The sequence below is a fragment of the Amphiura filiformis genome, chromosome 3 (genome assembly GCF_039555335.1).
Source record: "Amphiura filiformis chromosome 3, Afil_fr2py, whole genome shotgun sequence".
In the NCBI taxonomy this organism is placed as follows: domain Eukaryota; kingdom Metazoa; phylum Echinodermata; class Ophiuroidea; order Amphilepidida; family Amphiuridae; genus Amphiura; species Amphiura filiformis.
Genome location: NC_092630.1, coordinates 66,875,013 through 66,890,011, shown reverse-complemented (window position 1 = coordinate 66,890,011; position 14,999 = coordinate 66,875,013). Strand labels below are relative to the sequence as shown.

Below are 14,999 nucleotides of genomic sequence, written 5' to 3'. Positions count from 1 at the left end.
TTGTCCATATAGACGCCCATTTATCATGTTTATTGTTGGATTTTTTTGTATATGCCTTTTTGAAGATACTAATCATTCTATAGAATTATGAAACATGTCTTTATCCTTGTTCTTTGACATCTGACAATGTATAGGTACCATAAGAACGTTGAAGCGCAGAGGCGATATATTCAATTAATATGTTATATGTTTTAATGAATCCAAGTGTGTGAAAATATTGGATCCAAGATAAAATTGGATGCTTTGCGCCCAATATTTACTGGTCTCGCTTGTCCAATATTTTAAAACTCATAGCTCGAACAATAAACATGGGCTCAATCGATCCAATTTTATATCAAATTTGTATTCATCTATTGCTATATGGTAGTTAATCCGATCGTTACAATATTACATCAATTCTACGGCGAATAGTGCATACTGAAAAAATGAGATACCACCATGATACATATATTGACATACTTTAGGAGAGCACAAAGAGTGGTTTAAAACATGTCATGAAGACAAGACGATTAATTTAAAGTGTATATTTCAGACAATTAGCAAAATTTTGACACAGGGCATTGACACAGGGCATATTCATACAGTACATACAAATATAAGTTTCACTTGTGAACTTGTGACAAAATATTTCTATTAATGCTGTAGTTAGATATTTTGAGTATGTGATTTAATAAACAAATCAATCAATCAAATGTAAGTAAAATCTGAACAATTAACAATGCCATATTATATAATATGACTTTAAATTTGTCAAATGTACTGACTCAATATAAAAAGAATCTTATAAAAAAGTCAAAATGTAAAGTATTAAGGTTTTTGAATTTGCTTCTATTTTTTCTGTGTTGTTAGAGCATTAAAGATTCCTAGTAACTATTAAAACTGATAACATTTGAAGCTCAGAAATTGAATCCTTTCAGTAGCCTAACGTCACAACTTGTCTCCGATACCATGTAATTTGTGCTCAGCAATAAATTTGCTTGTGGTTATATAAAATACCTCCTACTACATGTACATGAAGTTAGCAACCTGTGTCCAACTATACTCTGATTAAGCAATTGTGAAAATGGCCTTTCCAAAGTCTGGTATTAGGCTATCCAATAACATACGAAAGTGCCTGCTGAATTATGAAATATATGGATTTCTTGGAGGGCCCTTTATGCTTCATACATTTGTAAGACCAGGAGGGCCCACAACAATTTTGCTTATTTTGAAGCCTGCACATCACAAACCTTGTGTATAATTTGAAACATCACATGAAACTTTTTGTGCACAAGCAACCATGAAAAGTTAAGTAATTTTCATAATAAAAAGAAACAATCAACAACAATAAAGGCATTATTGATAATAACTCTACCACAATCAGATGGACAGGTTAACTTTAAACCAACATGTACATGTTATACCCAGAAAACGCACCACTAGCTATAATCAGCAATGGATCTGTCAAGTTGTGAAATACAATTTGTCTTGATTTAATGTCAAATTCAAAAGCTCATCCACAGCAATCATCTAATAAATTATAATATTTAATCACACCCACTCCTCCATGTCCGACCAAGTTTAGCATACATTGTACACATGTACCTATTACATGTGATTATACCATACCGTAAACGTTCGCCTAATGGCGCACCTGGGCTCCTTTGCCTTGGGGTAAATTTCATGTGCAAATAGCGAGCTCCCTCCTCTGAAATTTAAGGTTCTGTACCCTTGTTTGCTGGTGGGAATTTTACAGGAGGGCACTTTTAGGTTGTGCCTAAAATTTCACTTATGTCAAGGGAGCCCATAGCGCCATTAGGAGAACATTTACGGTAGAACTATCAGAGGATGAGGCATGAATTAGCAAAGATAAAACTGCAACACTCATTCTGCATCTGGCAATGCATTTGTTTCCAACACCCAATCATATACGGATACCACTAACTGGTTAAAAGCATGAGCAATAGGAATATTTTATGCATTAACACAGCTTCATTGAAACCATCACAAATTCATATTTCATGATTTTTTTTATTTAGAAAACTTAATTTATATCAAATCAGATGACAAACATGATTGTAGATTTCACCACAGTTAGATAGCTAAATTTCATATTCACCTATAAAACAAGTCGTCAAGACTTTACATTCAGCAGAAAATGTCAATATTGCTTGAAAACACAATAAAAGCCAGGATTTGTGAACGCAATAGCACCAAACAACTCTATCCTGTGCCTTGTGTTGCTTTGAGTTTGGTAATGACATCAAAATGTGCCTCTGTATGTGAGAGTGTTCTGATTGTCCTGCCTTTACATGCAAGCGCATTATGCTCCAATTCCGAGAATAGCACATACGTTTCAAGGTTATGCAACCAAAACATGCTATAACGTCAAGTGCTACCAAACTCAAAGCAACACAAGGTGTCATTCTATTAGGTCTGAAGGACAAAGGTTCATTGTTTTTAAGACCACCAATTCATATAAGACTGCATTAATTGCAAAATAAAAGCAGTAATTCTTGAGCCAACTACATATTTCAAAATAGAAGCTGTCAATACAATATAAATTGATAGCGCTGTCATGGATATAGTCACCTGTTATGATATTGACAGCCATTCCTCATACAATTTTGTATAATCATTGCATGCAAGCAAAAGACCTTCAGCTTGACTCTCCTACCTACATAGACATAAATGTCACTGCATGATGATCTTGTACTTGGGTGGTAGTAATTCCTTGTGGTGCTGGCGACTGCACCTGAAGGTTCTGAGGAAGAGGTGACCCAACATGGATAGGTTGAACCAATCCTGATCCCAAATGAGCTGGTGGGGGTGATGTGTAGTGGACTCTTTGTGTTGTTATAGCAAGCGGTTGGCTTGATACAGTTCCATCTGGGTTAGGGTAAATTTGTACCTGCAACTGATGTAAAGGTATTTTAATTTCATTTCTCTGTTGCAAGTGTTGAGCTGTCATGATTGGGGCAGGTGTTGTTTGATGGGGTGGAGGTGTATCTGCTCCTGCTAATGTTACTGACACAGGAATTGCCTGTTGTTGATTTGCCAAACCTTGAAGCCCCATTAGGGCTGAAGCCATGTGAGCTGGTGGTGGAACTGGAGATGCCATGTGTGTCCTTCCCTGTGGCGAGTCTTCTGGATGTTGGGATGTTGGCACTGTGTTTGTATCTGAATTAGGGTAGATCTTCACTTGGATTGGGTGCAATGGGACTTGAATGAGATCTCTCTGTGCTTGTTGCATTGTCATTACTGGTGTTGGTGTGGATGTGTTGATGGGAAGAGATGTTGCTGTACCAGCTATTGTAACTGCTGCAGCCAGACTTGCCTGCTGTTGTGGTGTGCCCAAGCCTTGGAGACCCATTAGAGCTGCAATATGCTGCAAGGTTGGTGTTGGATCATGAGTAGCTACATTGGCTGCTGTCACTGTGTCTTGACTCGTACGATCACTACTGTACACAAGAATAAAACAAACATTCATAGGAACTTATTGTGCTGTAATATAGGCTGCAATAATTTACTAAAACTGATTTTGAAATGATTGATCAAGTTTTGCTTGCCAATTAGTCACAAATATTTGTTACCACCTGTCAAAAGTATCTACTTTACTTTATTCAGCTAATAATTACTGAAGCTTATTCGGTTTTGTTGTTACTGTGTGCATCAATAAAGTCCCAACTTACACTTGCGTAAATTCGCTTAACTGCCGAGTGCAACTACAATGTGGCGTTGGTGCTGCGCTCAACTCTGTGATTCTATCTAAAGTCTGCACAAAAAGAAACTCAGCTGTTATAAATACGCCTATAGCTTCAGAACTAATAATTGTTTTCACAATATTTCAATATAGAGAGAATGATGGGTTATTTACACATTTTGATACCCCATTTGTCAATGCCGTTCAATATTGACAACACAGCAGAGCTTTTAAAGAAAAATACCCGAATTTTAAAGTTGCAGTTTACAGCCATCAATGGTTATTACACAAGCATTGTGGCACGTAAAACCAGCCATTATCTTCGCGCTGACTTCAAATCAATACAAATAGCTGTAACTTTTAAATTCGGGTATTTTTCTTTCAAAACACTGCTGTGTTGTTAATATTGAACCAAATTGAACAAATGGGGTATCAAAATGCGCCGTAAATAAATCCTCCTCCTTTTATGTTGAAATATTGTGAAAACAATTATTAGTTCTGAAGCTATAGGCGTATTTATAACAGCTGAGTTTCTTTTTGTGCAGACTTTATATTATTACACAATGTTATGAGTCTCATTTTTTGCCAATTATAAGCCGAACAAAGTACAGAACAGGGGTTCTCAACAGGCCCGCCAACCACTGATATTCAGCCCTTGCTGACCAACTCCTAAAGTGTAAACTAAAGGAAAACGTAAGAAAACTTTGGTGTATTTGGCCATCACGCATGTATGTTTTAAATGTGTTTAGCCCTCTTGTTGCGTTTAAACAATTTAAGTTGAAAACTCCTGTGCTTAATCTCGATCAAACTGTCATAAAATACAAACAATGTGTACAACCTGCAAATGTGCATTTTCTTTTGCTCTAAATTTCTGACAAAGCAATGTTTGTCCTTTCCTTTTACCTACAGGATGAAAGTGGCCAAAATATGACACTGGAAGATGAGTCACACAGGCATGAAATGAAAGAAGTATTGGTTATTCCTTCATGTAATTTTACACAAAATTAGGGATAGGGTTAGGGCTAAGGTTAGGGTTAGAATTAGGGTTAGGATTAGGGTTATGATTAGGATTAGGCTTAGCCTTAGGGTTAGGATTAGCTTACACAAAATAATAACATGAAGGATCGATAAGTATTCCTTTCCATCTCTTTCATATCCCATGATTCTCTCGTATATATTTGAAGTAGGTACTGGTAAACAATGGTGTGGAAAACTTAGTCTTATCTTTTACACTCACCTCCAGTGATTCTTTTCATGCATCTTGAGACTGCTAAGATGTCTGAATGATGCCCCACAAACATTACATTTGTACGGTTGTTCCCCACTGTGAATCCTCTGGTGACTGCGTAAGTTTTCTTTACGATTAAACTGTGCCCCACAAGTCTCGCACTGAAATGGTTTGGCATTCGTATGAATCATCATGTGTCTGTTCAAGTGTCCGGTACGCTTGAATGCTGCACCGCATTTGTCACATGTGTGGGGTTTACGGTCGTTGTGAATTAGTGTGTGTGTTTTCAAGTCATTTGGAGATTTAAAGTTTGCCTGGCAGAGTTCACACGTAAACGGTTTCTCTGTACTATGGACCCTGTTGTGACTTCTCAAATCACTCTTGCGTTTAAACATGGCACCACATGCTTCACATTGGAATGGCCTGTGGTCTGAGTGTGTGATTTCATGGGATTTGAGATACACGAAAACTGAAAATTTCTTGCTGCAGAATTTGCACTGATAAGGAGTTTCTTTGCTATGATTGGTTAGCACATGTCTCTTCAGATTGATGGACTGGATGAAGCGTTGGTCGCATAAATCACACTTATATGGCTTTTCTCCAGTGTGCGTTCTAACATGAATCTTGAGGGCGCTGCTGTACCCACATTGCTTCCCACAATAGGTGCACTGATATCGTTTAGGTCCTTTCTGCTGTAAATTACGGTTCTGATGCACTATCTGGTGGCTTTCTAATTCATGTGGTAGCCTAAAATATCTATTACATTTGGTACACTTGTGATGTTGCTCGGTTGTGTGATTCCTCAGATCTCGTAATTTTGCAAATGGTATCTCACATATCTTACAGAAATAGTCCTTTTTCATTTTAGGGATAGCAAGTGCTCCCTTTTTTATACGTAGAGCTCTTTGAATTTTTAAATTCCTTCTTGGGCGAAGATTCAACTCTGAAGTTTTAGGTCGACCCCTTGTTGGTCTGCCCCTCAATCTTGTGACAATTGGGCTCTTAAGAGCTGCTTTTGTCTCTACTTTTAGTGTTCTATCACCACTTCCCATGCTTGTTATTGGGCTGCCTTTATTTTGCAGTCTAAGAACAGGTTTAGGAAGAGTGGATGCGGGTGGAAGCTGGGTAAAGAGAGCTTTCTCCTCAGCCTCTGGTTCTTCCTCAGAACTATCTGAATCAGGACCGCCAAGATCATCATCATCATCTGTTCCTGTGCTTGCTGACTGCTCTTCAAGTTTTGCAGCAACTGAGACATCTAATTTAGCTGCTGCAGCTGCTACATCCATCTTAGTTGTAGCTTCCAGAATGGCTTGTGCCTGAGCTGCAACCAAAGACTGCTGAGAGGGCATGAGAGGAGCAGCCATCTGTGCTGCTGATGCCATTGGTAACTGAGCTTGTTGAGCTGTCTGTGCTGCAAACCTGGCTGTCAATGCTGAAAAGATAAAGTCAAGTTTCTTTTTAATACTGTAACAGTTTTAAGAAATTACACCTCAACATTTTTGCACTGTTTGATTTTTGTTCCTTTCATGATGTGTATTTGAAGAACCGATTACCTCTTGGACTTGAATCTAATCTTCTTATGAATTGTAATTTTGAAGCCTGATAAAAGGATACCAAGCAATGAGAGATATATGCAGTATTAAATACTTTTGTTTTTACATATGTGACATGATCAAGGGGAATGAGTCACATGTCGACCCTGGTCGAAAGTAAGTTTTACATACGTTTTTAAAGAGGACATTTAGAGCTTTCAGAAACTGAAATTCCCATGTTGATATGACTTTTCTTTGCGAAGTTACATCAATTTATCAATCACTGAAAACAATATAAACCAAAAGAATTTTAACACTTTCTTTGCCAATATCTCAAAATCAATATTAGCGACATCCGACTCATTTCCCTTGATCGTGTCACATATATGCTATTTGGAAGATTCTGTAGAATTGTCTGTATAATCAGTCAAGAACAACACAAGTATTTAACAATTTTACATACCTTCAAAATCCTCCTTGCCATCAGGCATAAACTGTCCTCCTTTCTTGTAGGTCTGTGACAATTCAATCAGTCTCTCACACATCAAGCGATTAGCTTGCCGTTTGATTTCAGTCAGGTTATAAGCCTCGGCTATAGAGATAATATCCACACAATTATCACCGGTCAGCTGTGATTTCAAGAACTCGCAGCAAGCCTCAAGCATAGTGGCACTTTTCAGTATGACGGCCGTGTTGAGCACTGTATCCACATCTTGCATGGTGATGGCCATACGAGCCATGTATGCAAATTCAATGAAGAGCTGGAAACCAGGAACCTTGATGTTGATGAGGTCTATGCTTTGCCTAGCATTAACCTGTTGTGTAGTAAAGATTTCCTGAAATGAACAAATGGGAAAATAAATAAACAATTTAATAATAACAATTTGTTTATAACTGTATAAATCTGAGACGGTCATATTTTTGCAAACTACACGAATAGCGATTATATCGCAAAATCAACAACACGCGAACATGAAATTTCATCATTTAGTAAGGCATGAACAGGCCCGTACATAGGATTTCATTTGGGCTGGTGCTGATTTTGAAAAAGTGGACTTTTTTCCAAGGGGGGGGGGCGATTATGTGAAAAGTGGACTTTCTTCCCAAAATTTAGACCTTTTTTGTCCCAAAAAGCGTAAAAAACCTGCTACGCTCGCAAATTCTAAAATTTTGGGGACTACAAAACACGATGCCTTGTTGCGCGCGTGTACCTCAATGGTACAACAAAGATTTTCTTTCCTTTTAAATTGCGGAAACGAGTGAAATAAAATCCATAAATAGAGCAGTTGGAGTTAACAAATCTGGATTTTCTTTCCTTGTATAATTATAAAAAACATAACAAGGTAAATATATTTCAAAAAAGCTCAATTTCGCGAAAGAAACAATGTCTTGAGCACACAGCCACGTTAAGGTGTGTAAATAACAAAGGTTTGTAAATACAAATAATACGCAAATAAGCTCATTAATATTCATAAATATGCAAATTACATGACACAAAACTATACAGCACATCAGGCCAGCATAATTATACTATCACAAGTTTGAAGTTGATCAATGATTGCGTTTAAGCTGCAGTTTCAAAGCCACTATAAAAGGCCTTTTATAGTGGCTTTGAAACTGAGTGCACCTCCTAAGTTAATTTTTTGTGGCCTATATAGGCCCTGTAACGTGTTCTACATCGCATTTTTTTTACCTTGAAGTAGTCGCTGCATGACACCAACACCCCTTTGTGCGCATAGAACACCTGTCCTTCAACCACCACCGAGCAGTCACACAGATTAGCAAACTGACGACACTCATTGAGGGTGAAGAGCACCTGCTGGCTGTGATTGACAAAGTCAAATAAATAGCTGCCATCTTCACGGCGAGTCATCTGCAGGGAGCTGGCAGCCATTGTGAAGCTGAGCCGCTGGCTACGGCTGCCACATTGATATATTTATTATGATGCCATGTCAAGTAATGCACCTGTTCAAACAAATTTAAAAACCTGAATAGTTATAAAAGTATACATAAAGTTGCGTTTCTTCTTTCATTAAAAAGAGTGCTCGATCCTGTGAAGGAGAGCGTGTACATAACATTAAAAGAAACAAATTATAAAAATAGTTATAAAAGTATATATTTAGTAATTTTATGACTATGATGAGGCCTATAATATTATTATACCGTTTTCATTCCAATAAGCGCCCAGGGCGCTTAACAAAGTCATTTTGGGTAGGCACTTATTTTTTACCTGGTTTACCTTTAGAATATTTCATGAGGGGCGTTTATAAATTGGAGATGAATTTACGTATGTTATAAAAGGGTCCTGAGACGTTCTAGTAGCTTTTCTGATGTAGAAAATGTATTGCAAGTTTACACAGAATGTGTTAGTCCTCCAGCTATTTCACTGTATCAACATCTATCTGTCACTTCAACATTAATGGTACCCTTTAACAAATTGAATATAGGCCTACCCTGGGTGCTTACTGGAATGAATACGGTACAAAATGTACAACATTTCACCCCCTCCCTGTTTGAAAATTTGACCATCAGCCTCAAAAAACAAAAGTTATACAACATTGATTGTGAAAATGAGTCCCAGGGCAGGGGTAGCGCTAACTTGCGCATGGGGTCATAGGCGCAATCTTGTAGCTTTTGGCGCACAAAATTAACATTTAGAGGTTGCAAAAGGGTCATTTGAACCCTATATTTCTATTGTTTTGGATCCATAGTTTCAAAAAATTTCAAATTTTTGACCCCTTGATTGAAAACCTAGCACTACCCCTGTCCCAGGGTTTGATTTACAAAAAAAATTGTGGTATAATTTATGGCCACCATCAGTCCATCACAGACAAACAGCGATTTAGTCAGGAAGCAGGGGGATTGGAAGTTCCTTGGACATTTACTGTTTCAGCACTTAAGCATCTCATTGAACACTTAAAAAAAGCTTTTAGAAGGTTAAAAAACTTTGAAAATTTGCCTGAATATATACTGCTCATGGGGGATCTGGTAGAATCTATTGGTCCCGAGGTGACCTGGAGACCATAGGCTTACTATTTTCCCCCAGACTGTAGGTCCAGGTGGGCCCATGGTCTCAGACTCCAGTTCACAAAGGGGACCAATAAATTCTCACCAGATCCTGAATTTACAGCAGTAAAAATTTGTTTTATATTCTTATAAATATATTCTTTGTTCATTGTTTGGTTTATAGAATATTAAAAAACATACATAAGACCTTTAACATAGACATAGGCATAGCCCTAGGCATACAGATAGGCTAGGCCTAGTCAAGTCTAGGCTGGCCTTGCTCATCAATTTAATTTTAAGGTTTAGTTAGGTATGCCCAACATTGCTTATTATAGAGGGCCTCATTCAACTCCTACAAGTTTTTGTGACCACAGAAATGGCTTAACTGTGTAATTCCCATAAGAAAATACAACAATTTGAAATTTGGACACCAGAAACTTTACGTAGAAAGTCAAAAAGTGTTGTTTGGTATACCTTGATACAGAAGTTATCATACATTACAGCGGTGATAGTAATTTTTTTCATATAAAAAAACTCTTTTCTGTAAAATGGATCGCTGCGCTGTGCTGAAAAATGTTGCATGTACTTGCTTTTTTGTATAGTAATTCAATGTAAGCAATGTACCGTGAATGATGGTCACAGAATTTGGAAAAATACATTTGCCCATAACTTCGCAAGATGACCTGAACACGTTGTCCATGTGGCAGGACATGTGGCAGATGAGCTTCAATGCTGACAAGTGTTTGGTTCTTAACCTCACATATGCAAAAAACCCTAAACAACATCAATATAGTATACATTACATGTAGGTAACAAAATCTTACAAAATACATCATCTCACTCATATCTCGTGTAGAAATAACATCTGTTCTCAAGTGGGAGAATCATAGCCAATCCAAAGTGGCTAAGGCCAATAGGGCCCTGGGATTTATTAGGCGTAACCTATATTCTTGTCCAAAGGACCTGAAAGCTACAGCGTACCAGACCTTAGTCCGACCACACTTGGAATACTCTTCTACCATATGGGATCCCCATACCCAAGATCTGAAAGACCAAAAGATACAAAGAAGGGCAGCGAGATTTGTTACAATGACTTCAAGACGCACAAGTAGTGTTACAGCCATGTTGGACGCCCTTCAATGGGATACACTTGAAAACAGAAGAAAAGCAGCGCGACTATCAATGTTCCACAAAATCATGGTCAGGCTGCCATTCCGGCAGGAAAATTCTTACAACCGGTCACACACCTATCCAGAAACAACCACAGCCAAGCATACATTGTACAAGCTGAAGACATCTAATAAGGACTGCCATAAATTCTCCTTTTTCCCGCAGACCATAAAGGATTGGAACTCTCTACCAGCAACCAAATCATAAAAGACATAAGCAGTTCAAAGAAGCAACAATAACACTACGCAAGCAACAAAAGGACTAAAATACCCTCGCGCACATCACAGATTCTTCTCGCTTGGCTCTTAGGGATCTAAATTGAGCGTTTATTGCGTTTCGACAGTATTTTTTGTGGGACATGAGAGCACCTCATACCTATCGAATTGCATTCTGAATACTGAAACATGTCTTTCTGATATCAAATAATTTTCATTTTTGAAAATCACAATATAATACAAATTTTATGACAAATTATAAAAATTTGATATTTTTCAAATTTTGATATATAACAGTCCTCGAAGTAAATTATATAAATCTAATGATATATTCTTAAAGTGTATGTAGCAGGGAGGAAAAGCCGACGATCAATTGAAAATTTTGACCTTTCATATGAAGATATGGATTTTTTCCCAAAAAAATCCATATCTTCAATACGAAAGGTCAAAATTTTCAATTGATCGTCGGCTTTTCATCCCACCTACATACACTTTAAGTATAAATCATCAGATTTATAAAGTTTACTTCAGTACTGTTAAATATCAAAAATATCAATTTTAATGATTTGCCATAAAGCGTGTAATACATTGCGTAATTTCAAAAATCAAAATTATTTGATATCAGAATAACATTCTTCGTATTCAGAATGCAATTCGATATGTCTGATGTGCTCCAATGTCCCAAAATAAATACTGTCCAAACGTTCATACCCCACCCCTTAAGAGCGTTGAGAATATTGTTCCAGATCCAGATCCTTCGCTAATTTTTGTCCTACAGACATGGTTGACCCCTTATTTTTTAAGTTAAATAATCACCTTTCTTTAGAAACAAAATAATTTCAATGTGAAATATCCTACATGTACTTGAAAATTTGATGATCATACCTAGCTTTAATAGTATCACCGACCCGTATTTGATCAGAGACGTCCGTCACTACTACGACTACGAGTGCCCCCAAACTGATACGGCATCATACGCACATGACATGCATGACACATCATGATAATTAAATTTTTAAATTATTGCACCTTCTTTGCAAGCCACCTTTACAACCATGCAACTACAAGTAAGCTTATTTTTCTCTGCATCATCATTCCACTTTGCAAAACTACATTTCATGATACAGACAAATTAAATGCAGCAAATTGCCAGCTAGATGATGGGAATCATCATCATCATCAATCATAAACAATAAAACATTTTGATCATTCAATCATGATCATGGAAATGGGCCAAAATTTTGTAACTTTATCAATTATTTTAGGCAGCGTATAAACCCACTGTTTTTGTATGACAATAAATACCATCTGACATGACAGGTAAATCTGATCTAAACACAACCATAGCTAAATCAAGCATGAACCTGCTGCACCCAGTGTAACTCATGCAAGTAGTACCCTGGATTCGCAGGGACGCACTGGGTTTTTAACCCCCAATGTGGACTTACCCGACGAAACTTGCCGTCTTTGATTCACAATTGCTACTTAATTACAACATGAAATCGCTTCATCTTTTGTCAAAAGTGTCACTAATATACCACTGATGGAATTGTGATAACAGAATTACATAAGGATAAACATAAATACGCAAAATTGATAGAAATCGACGGCGTCAAATATGACACTCACTCACCAGATTCCAACGAGATCCCTGGACTAAGCAATAAAATGAAAATATTTAGATTATTTTTCAATAATATGAGATAAAATTCGATGAATTTTGCTTTAATAATATTATATACATACCAATGTTTATTATTTTCACAATATGAATATTTTAGAATTACTTTTTACTTATTATTTTCAGTGTGAAATAACTTATATGAACAAGGATAATTGAAAGGTCAAATATGGACTATAATAAAATAAAGTTCTGTTGTGCACATACTTTTCCCGTTCGTACTCCTTAATTCAGTAGCATTTTTATTTAACCCTAAAGTAAAAGAAAACTGTAATTATGAGCCTCCGGGGGTTAAAATCAAATCTCCAAACGGCATGCCAAAAAATACTTGCCCCTCCCGGTCTGCCAAAAATTGCCCGTAGGCGTAGATCCGGGGGGCGGGGGCCGGGGGGGGGTAAATCCAGGTGGTGGCCGCATTGCATTCTCTAAATTCAGTAAATTTTAATCGTCAACCGTGTAATTGAATGGGATTATTTTGAAATATCACAAACAAATAGGCCTATGTTGATACAAGCTAAAACCGTTGGGGTTCGATAATGAACCCCACAAAACTAACCGAGTATATTGGAAAATGCCATCGGCCGGGCGGTTTCACAAGTTGCCGGCTCGATCATGTCATCCGCCGCCTGGGTAAATCCATGATATGGTCTATGCAATCATCCCCCCAAATGTTGACGGCTGTATGTGGGTTTCTGATCAAATTTACCTCATATTTGCATAGGGCCTGCACTTTGGCTCGTTTTTTGCAGGTTTACATGGTCCAATAATCACAAGATGACTGACATGTGGTAACAAAGGAAGCAGTCACTGCAATTTGATTATGTCCCATATGATTGGCCATTCAAGACACCCCTGTGAATATACTATAGCGGCCTTTTCAAAATATAATACCTGTTTGCTTGACTGTATTGACAATACCCGGGAACAATACACACAGTATATGCATTGGACAAACTTTTTACAATAAGCATGATAAGTGATGATGTGACCTCCAGATAAATACATCGTTCGTCTCGCACACTGACAACATTTGATTGAATGGACTGTAGGCTACTGCGCCGTGATTACGGTGAAGGACACCGGTTCAAATCCTTTGTTTGGAGCCAATCGATAAAAGCATGCAGGGCTTCTATACCCATGTACAGTTTATCCCTACATAACCTATGTCTTGAATACGCTGGCAAAGTTATGTAATAATCGGATTAATACTATATAGCAGTAGGTAAAAACAAGTTTTGAATAATCCGCGCTATAAAGTCCCATTCAGTGATCCCAGCGAAAGTGAAAAAAAATCAAATTGTTACGTTTATAAATTTTTTGATGAAAACAAATGGCAAAAAAAACAAAACAGGAAAACGACAGTATTGACGAAGTTGAAGCCCCATTCAAATACATGTAGCTAATTTATATACTGTCAGTACCGGTATATAAATTACAGACTCACGTAAATGCATTATTTTTTGTCTTAGACACACGGTTTTTGGCTGAACCACTGCACTAGCAAGCTATGTTAGCACATCTATGACAATGACGAAAGGTACAAAATCAGCCATAGGCCTTTAGATAGCAGAAGACACAAAAGTGGTGTTTTATGACCTTTGACATTCTTTTGTGGCGAGTGACATGGTCTTTCAATTCACGCCGAGTGTCCTTGACAGGTTTGACTATGCTTCAGTGGTCATGAAAGAATTCAAAAGATAACCTCTGCCCCAATAATCCCAAGCAATTGTCTGAAACTGCTCCTCGGATCATAAGAACTCAGTCCTCAAATGACAGTCATAATAATGTCCAAAATTTTGATGATTTTTACGATCGTCGGGATGAAAAAAAATCAAAAAATCACTGAATGGGCCTTCATTTGAATTTGGATTTGGAAGATACCTTCTCTTAAATAACAGTATTGCGAACCACCAGCATACATAACTCGATGTAGAGAGTCTTTCCTATTCAGAGGAAATATTGCAATTACACACCTTATTGCCTTTTAACAATAACCATTGACACTAGCACATATCAGAGAAGATGTAAGAAAAGGATGGAGAACAGAATTATATCCTTGAGATAATCCTGTAGGTAATCCTGTTGCACCTATCATAGTCCTTTATTCTCAAGTGGTGGGTTAACCAACAGTTAACAATGAGAGGAAATTCCTGAACCTAGTTCAGTTGGGGATGATTTGAAGTGACCGCCAATTATGACCATTTGATATTTAATACCAGCAATGTGAAAAAAAAAAGAAATAATGTAGTGCCAAAATAATGTACCCTTTTACGGAAGGAGCAAAGTTTAACAAGTTATAACTCCGCTACTGAAGTACGAATGTCAGCGGCGAATGTCAGGTTATTATTTCCCAGTCTTTAAAAAAATTGCAGGCAGAGGTGGGAATCGATCTCGGTACCTCCCGGTTAAACAGCACTGTGAAAGACCACTAGACCAACTAAATATCTGTTGTGAGATGTGTGACAGTAATCTTTGATATTGCTTA

At 37.4% G+C, this 14,999-nt stretch overlaps 1 protein-coding gene across 1 annotated transcript; it reads right to left on the bottom strand.

Moving 5' to 3' along the window:
• Positions 1-1,140: 1,140 nt before the first annotated feature.
• LOC140149010 (uncharacterized) lies at positions 1,141-12,482 on the bottom strand. The gene is made up of 5 exons (XM_072171146.1): positions 12,467-12,482; positions 8,136-8,407; positions 6,906-7,278; positions 4,920-6,342; positions 1,141-3,437 (listed from the first exon to the last, which is right to left on the bottom strand). The coding sequence occupies exons 2-5, from the start codon at positions 8,334-8,336 to the stop codon at positions 2,657-2,659; spliced, it is 2,778 nt and encodes a 925-aa protein (XP_072027247.1). The 5' UTR covers positions 8,337-8,407; positions 12,467-12,482; the 3' UTR covers positions 1,141-2,656.
• Positions 12,483-14,999: the final 2,517 nt, after the last annotated feature.

Bases quoted from the DNA above. Each gene is read 5' to 3' on its own strand.
- LOC140149010 (XM_072171146.1), bottom strand. From the start codon at position 8,336: ATGGCTGCCAGCTCCCTGCAGATGACTCGCCGTGAAGATGGCAGCTAT. The intron at 6,343-6,905 runs GTATGTAAAATT...TTATCTTTTCAG, and splicing joins TGGCAAGGAGGATTTTGAAG to CATTGACAGCCAGGTTTGCA. The intron at 3,438-4,919 runs GTGAGTGTAAAA...TGTGTACAGTAG, and splicing joins CATGAAAAGAATCACTGGAG to TGATCGTACGAGTCAAGACA.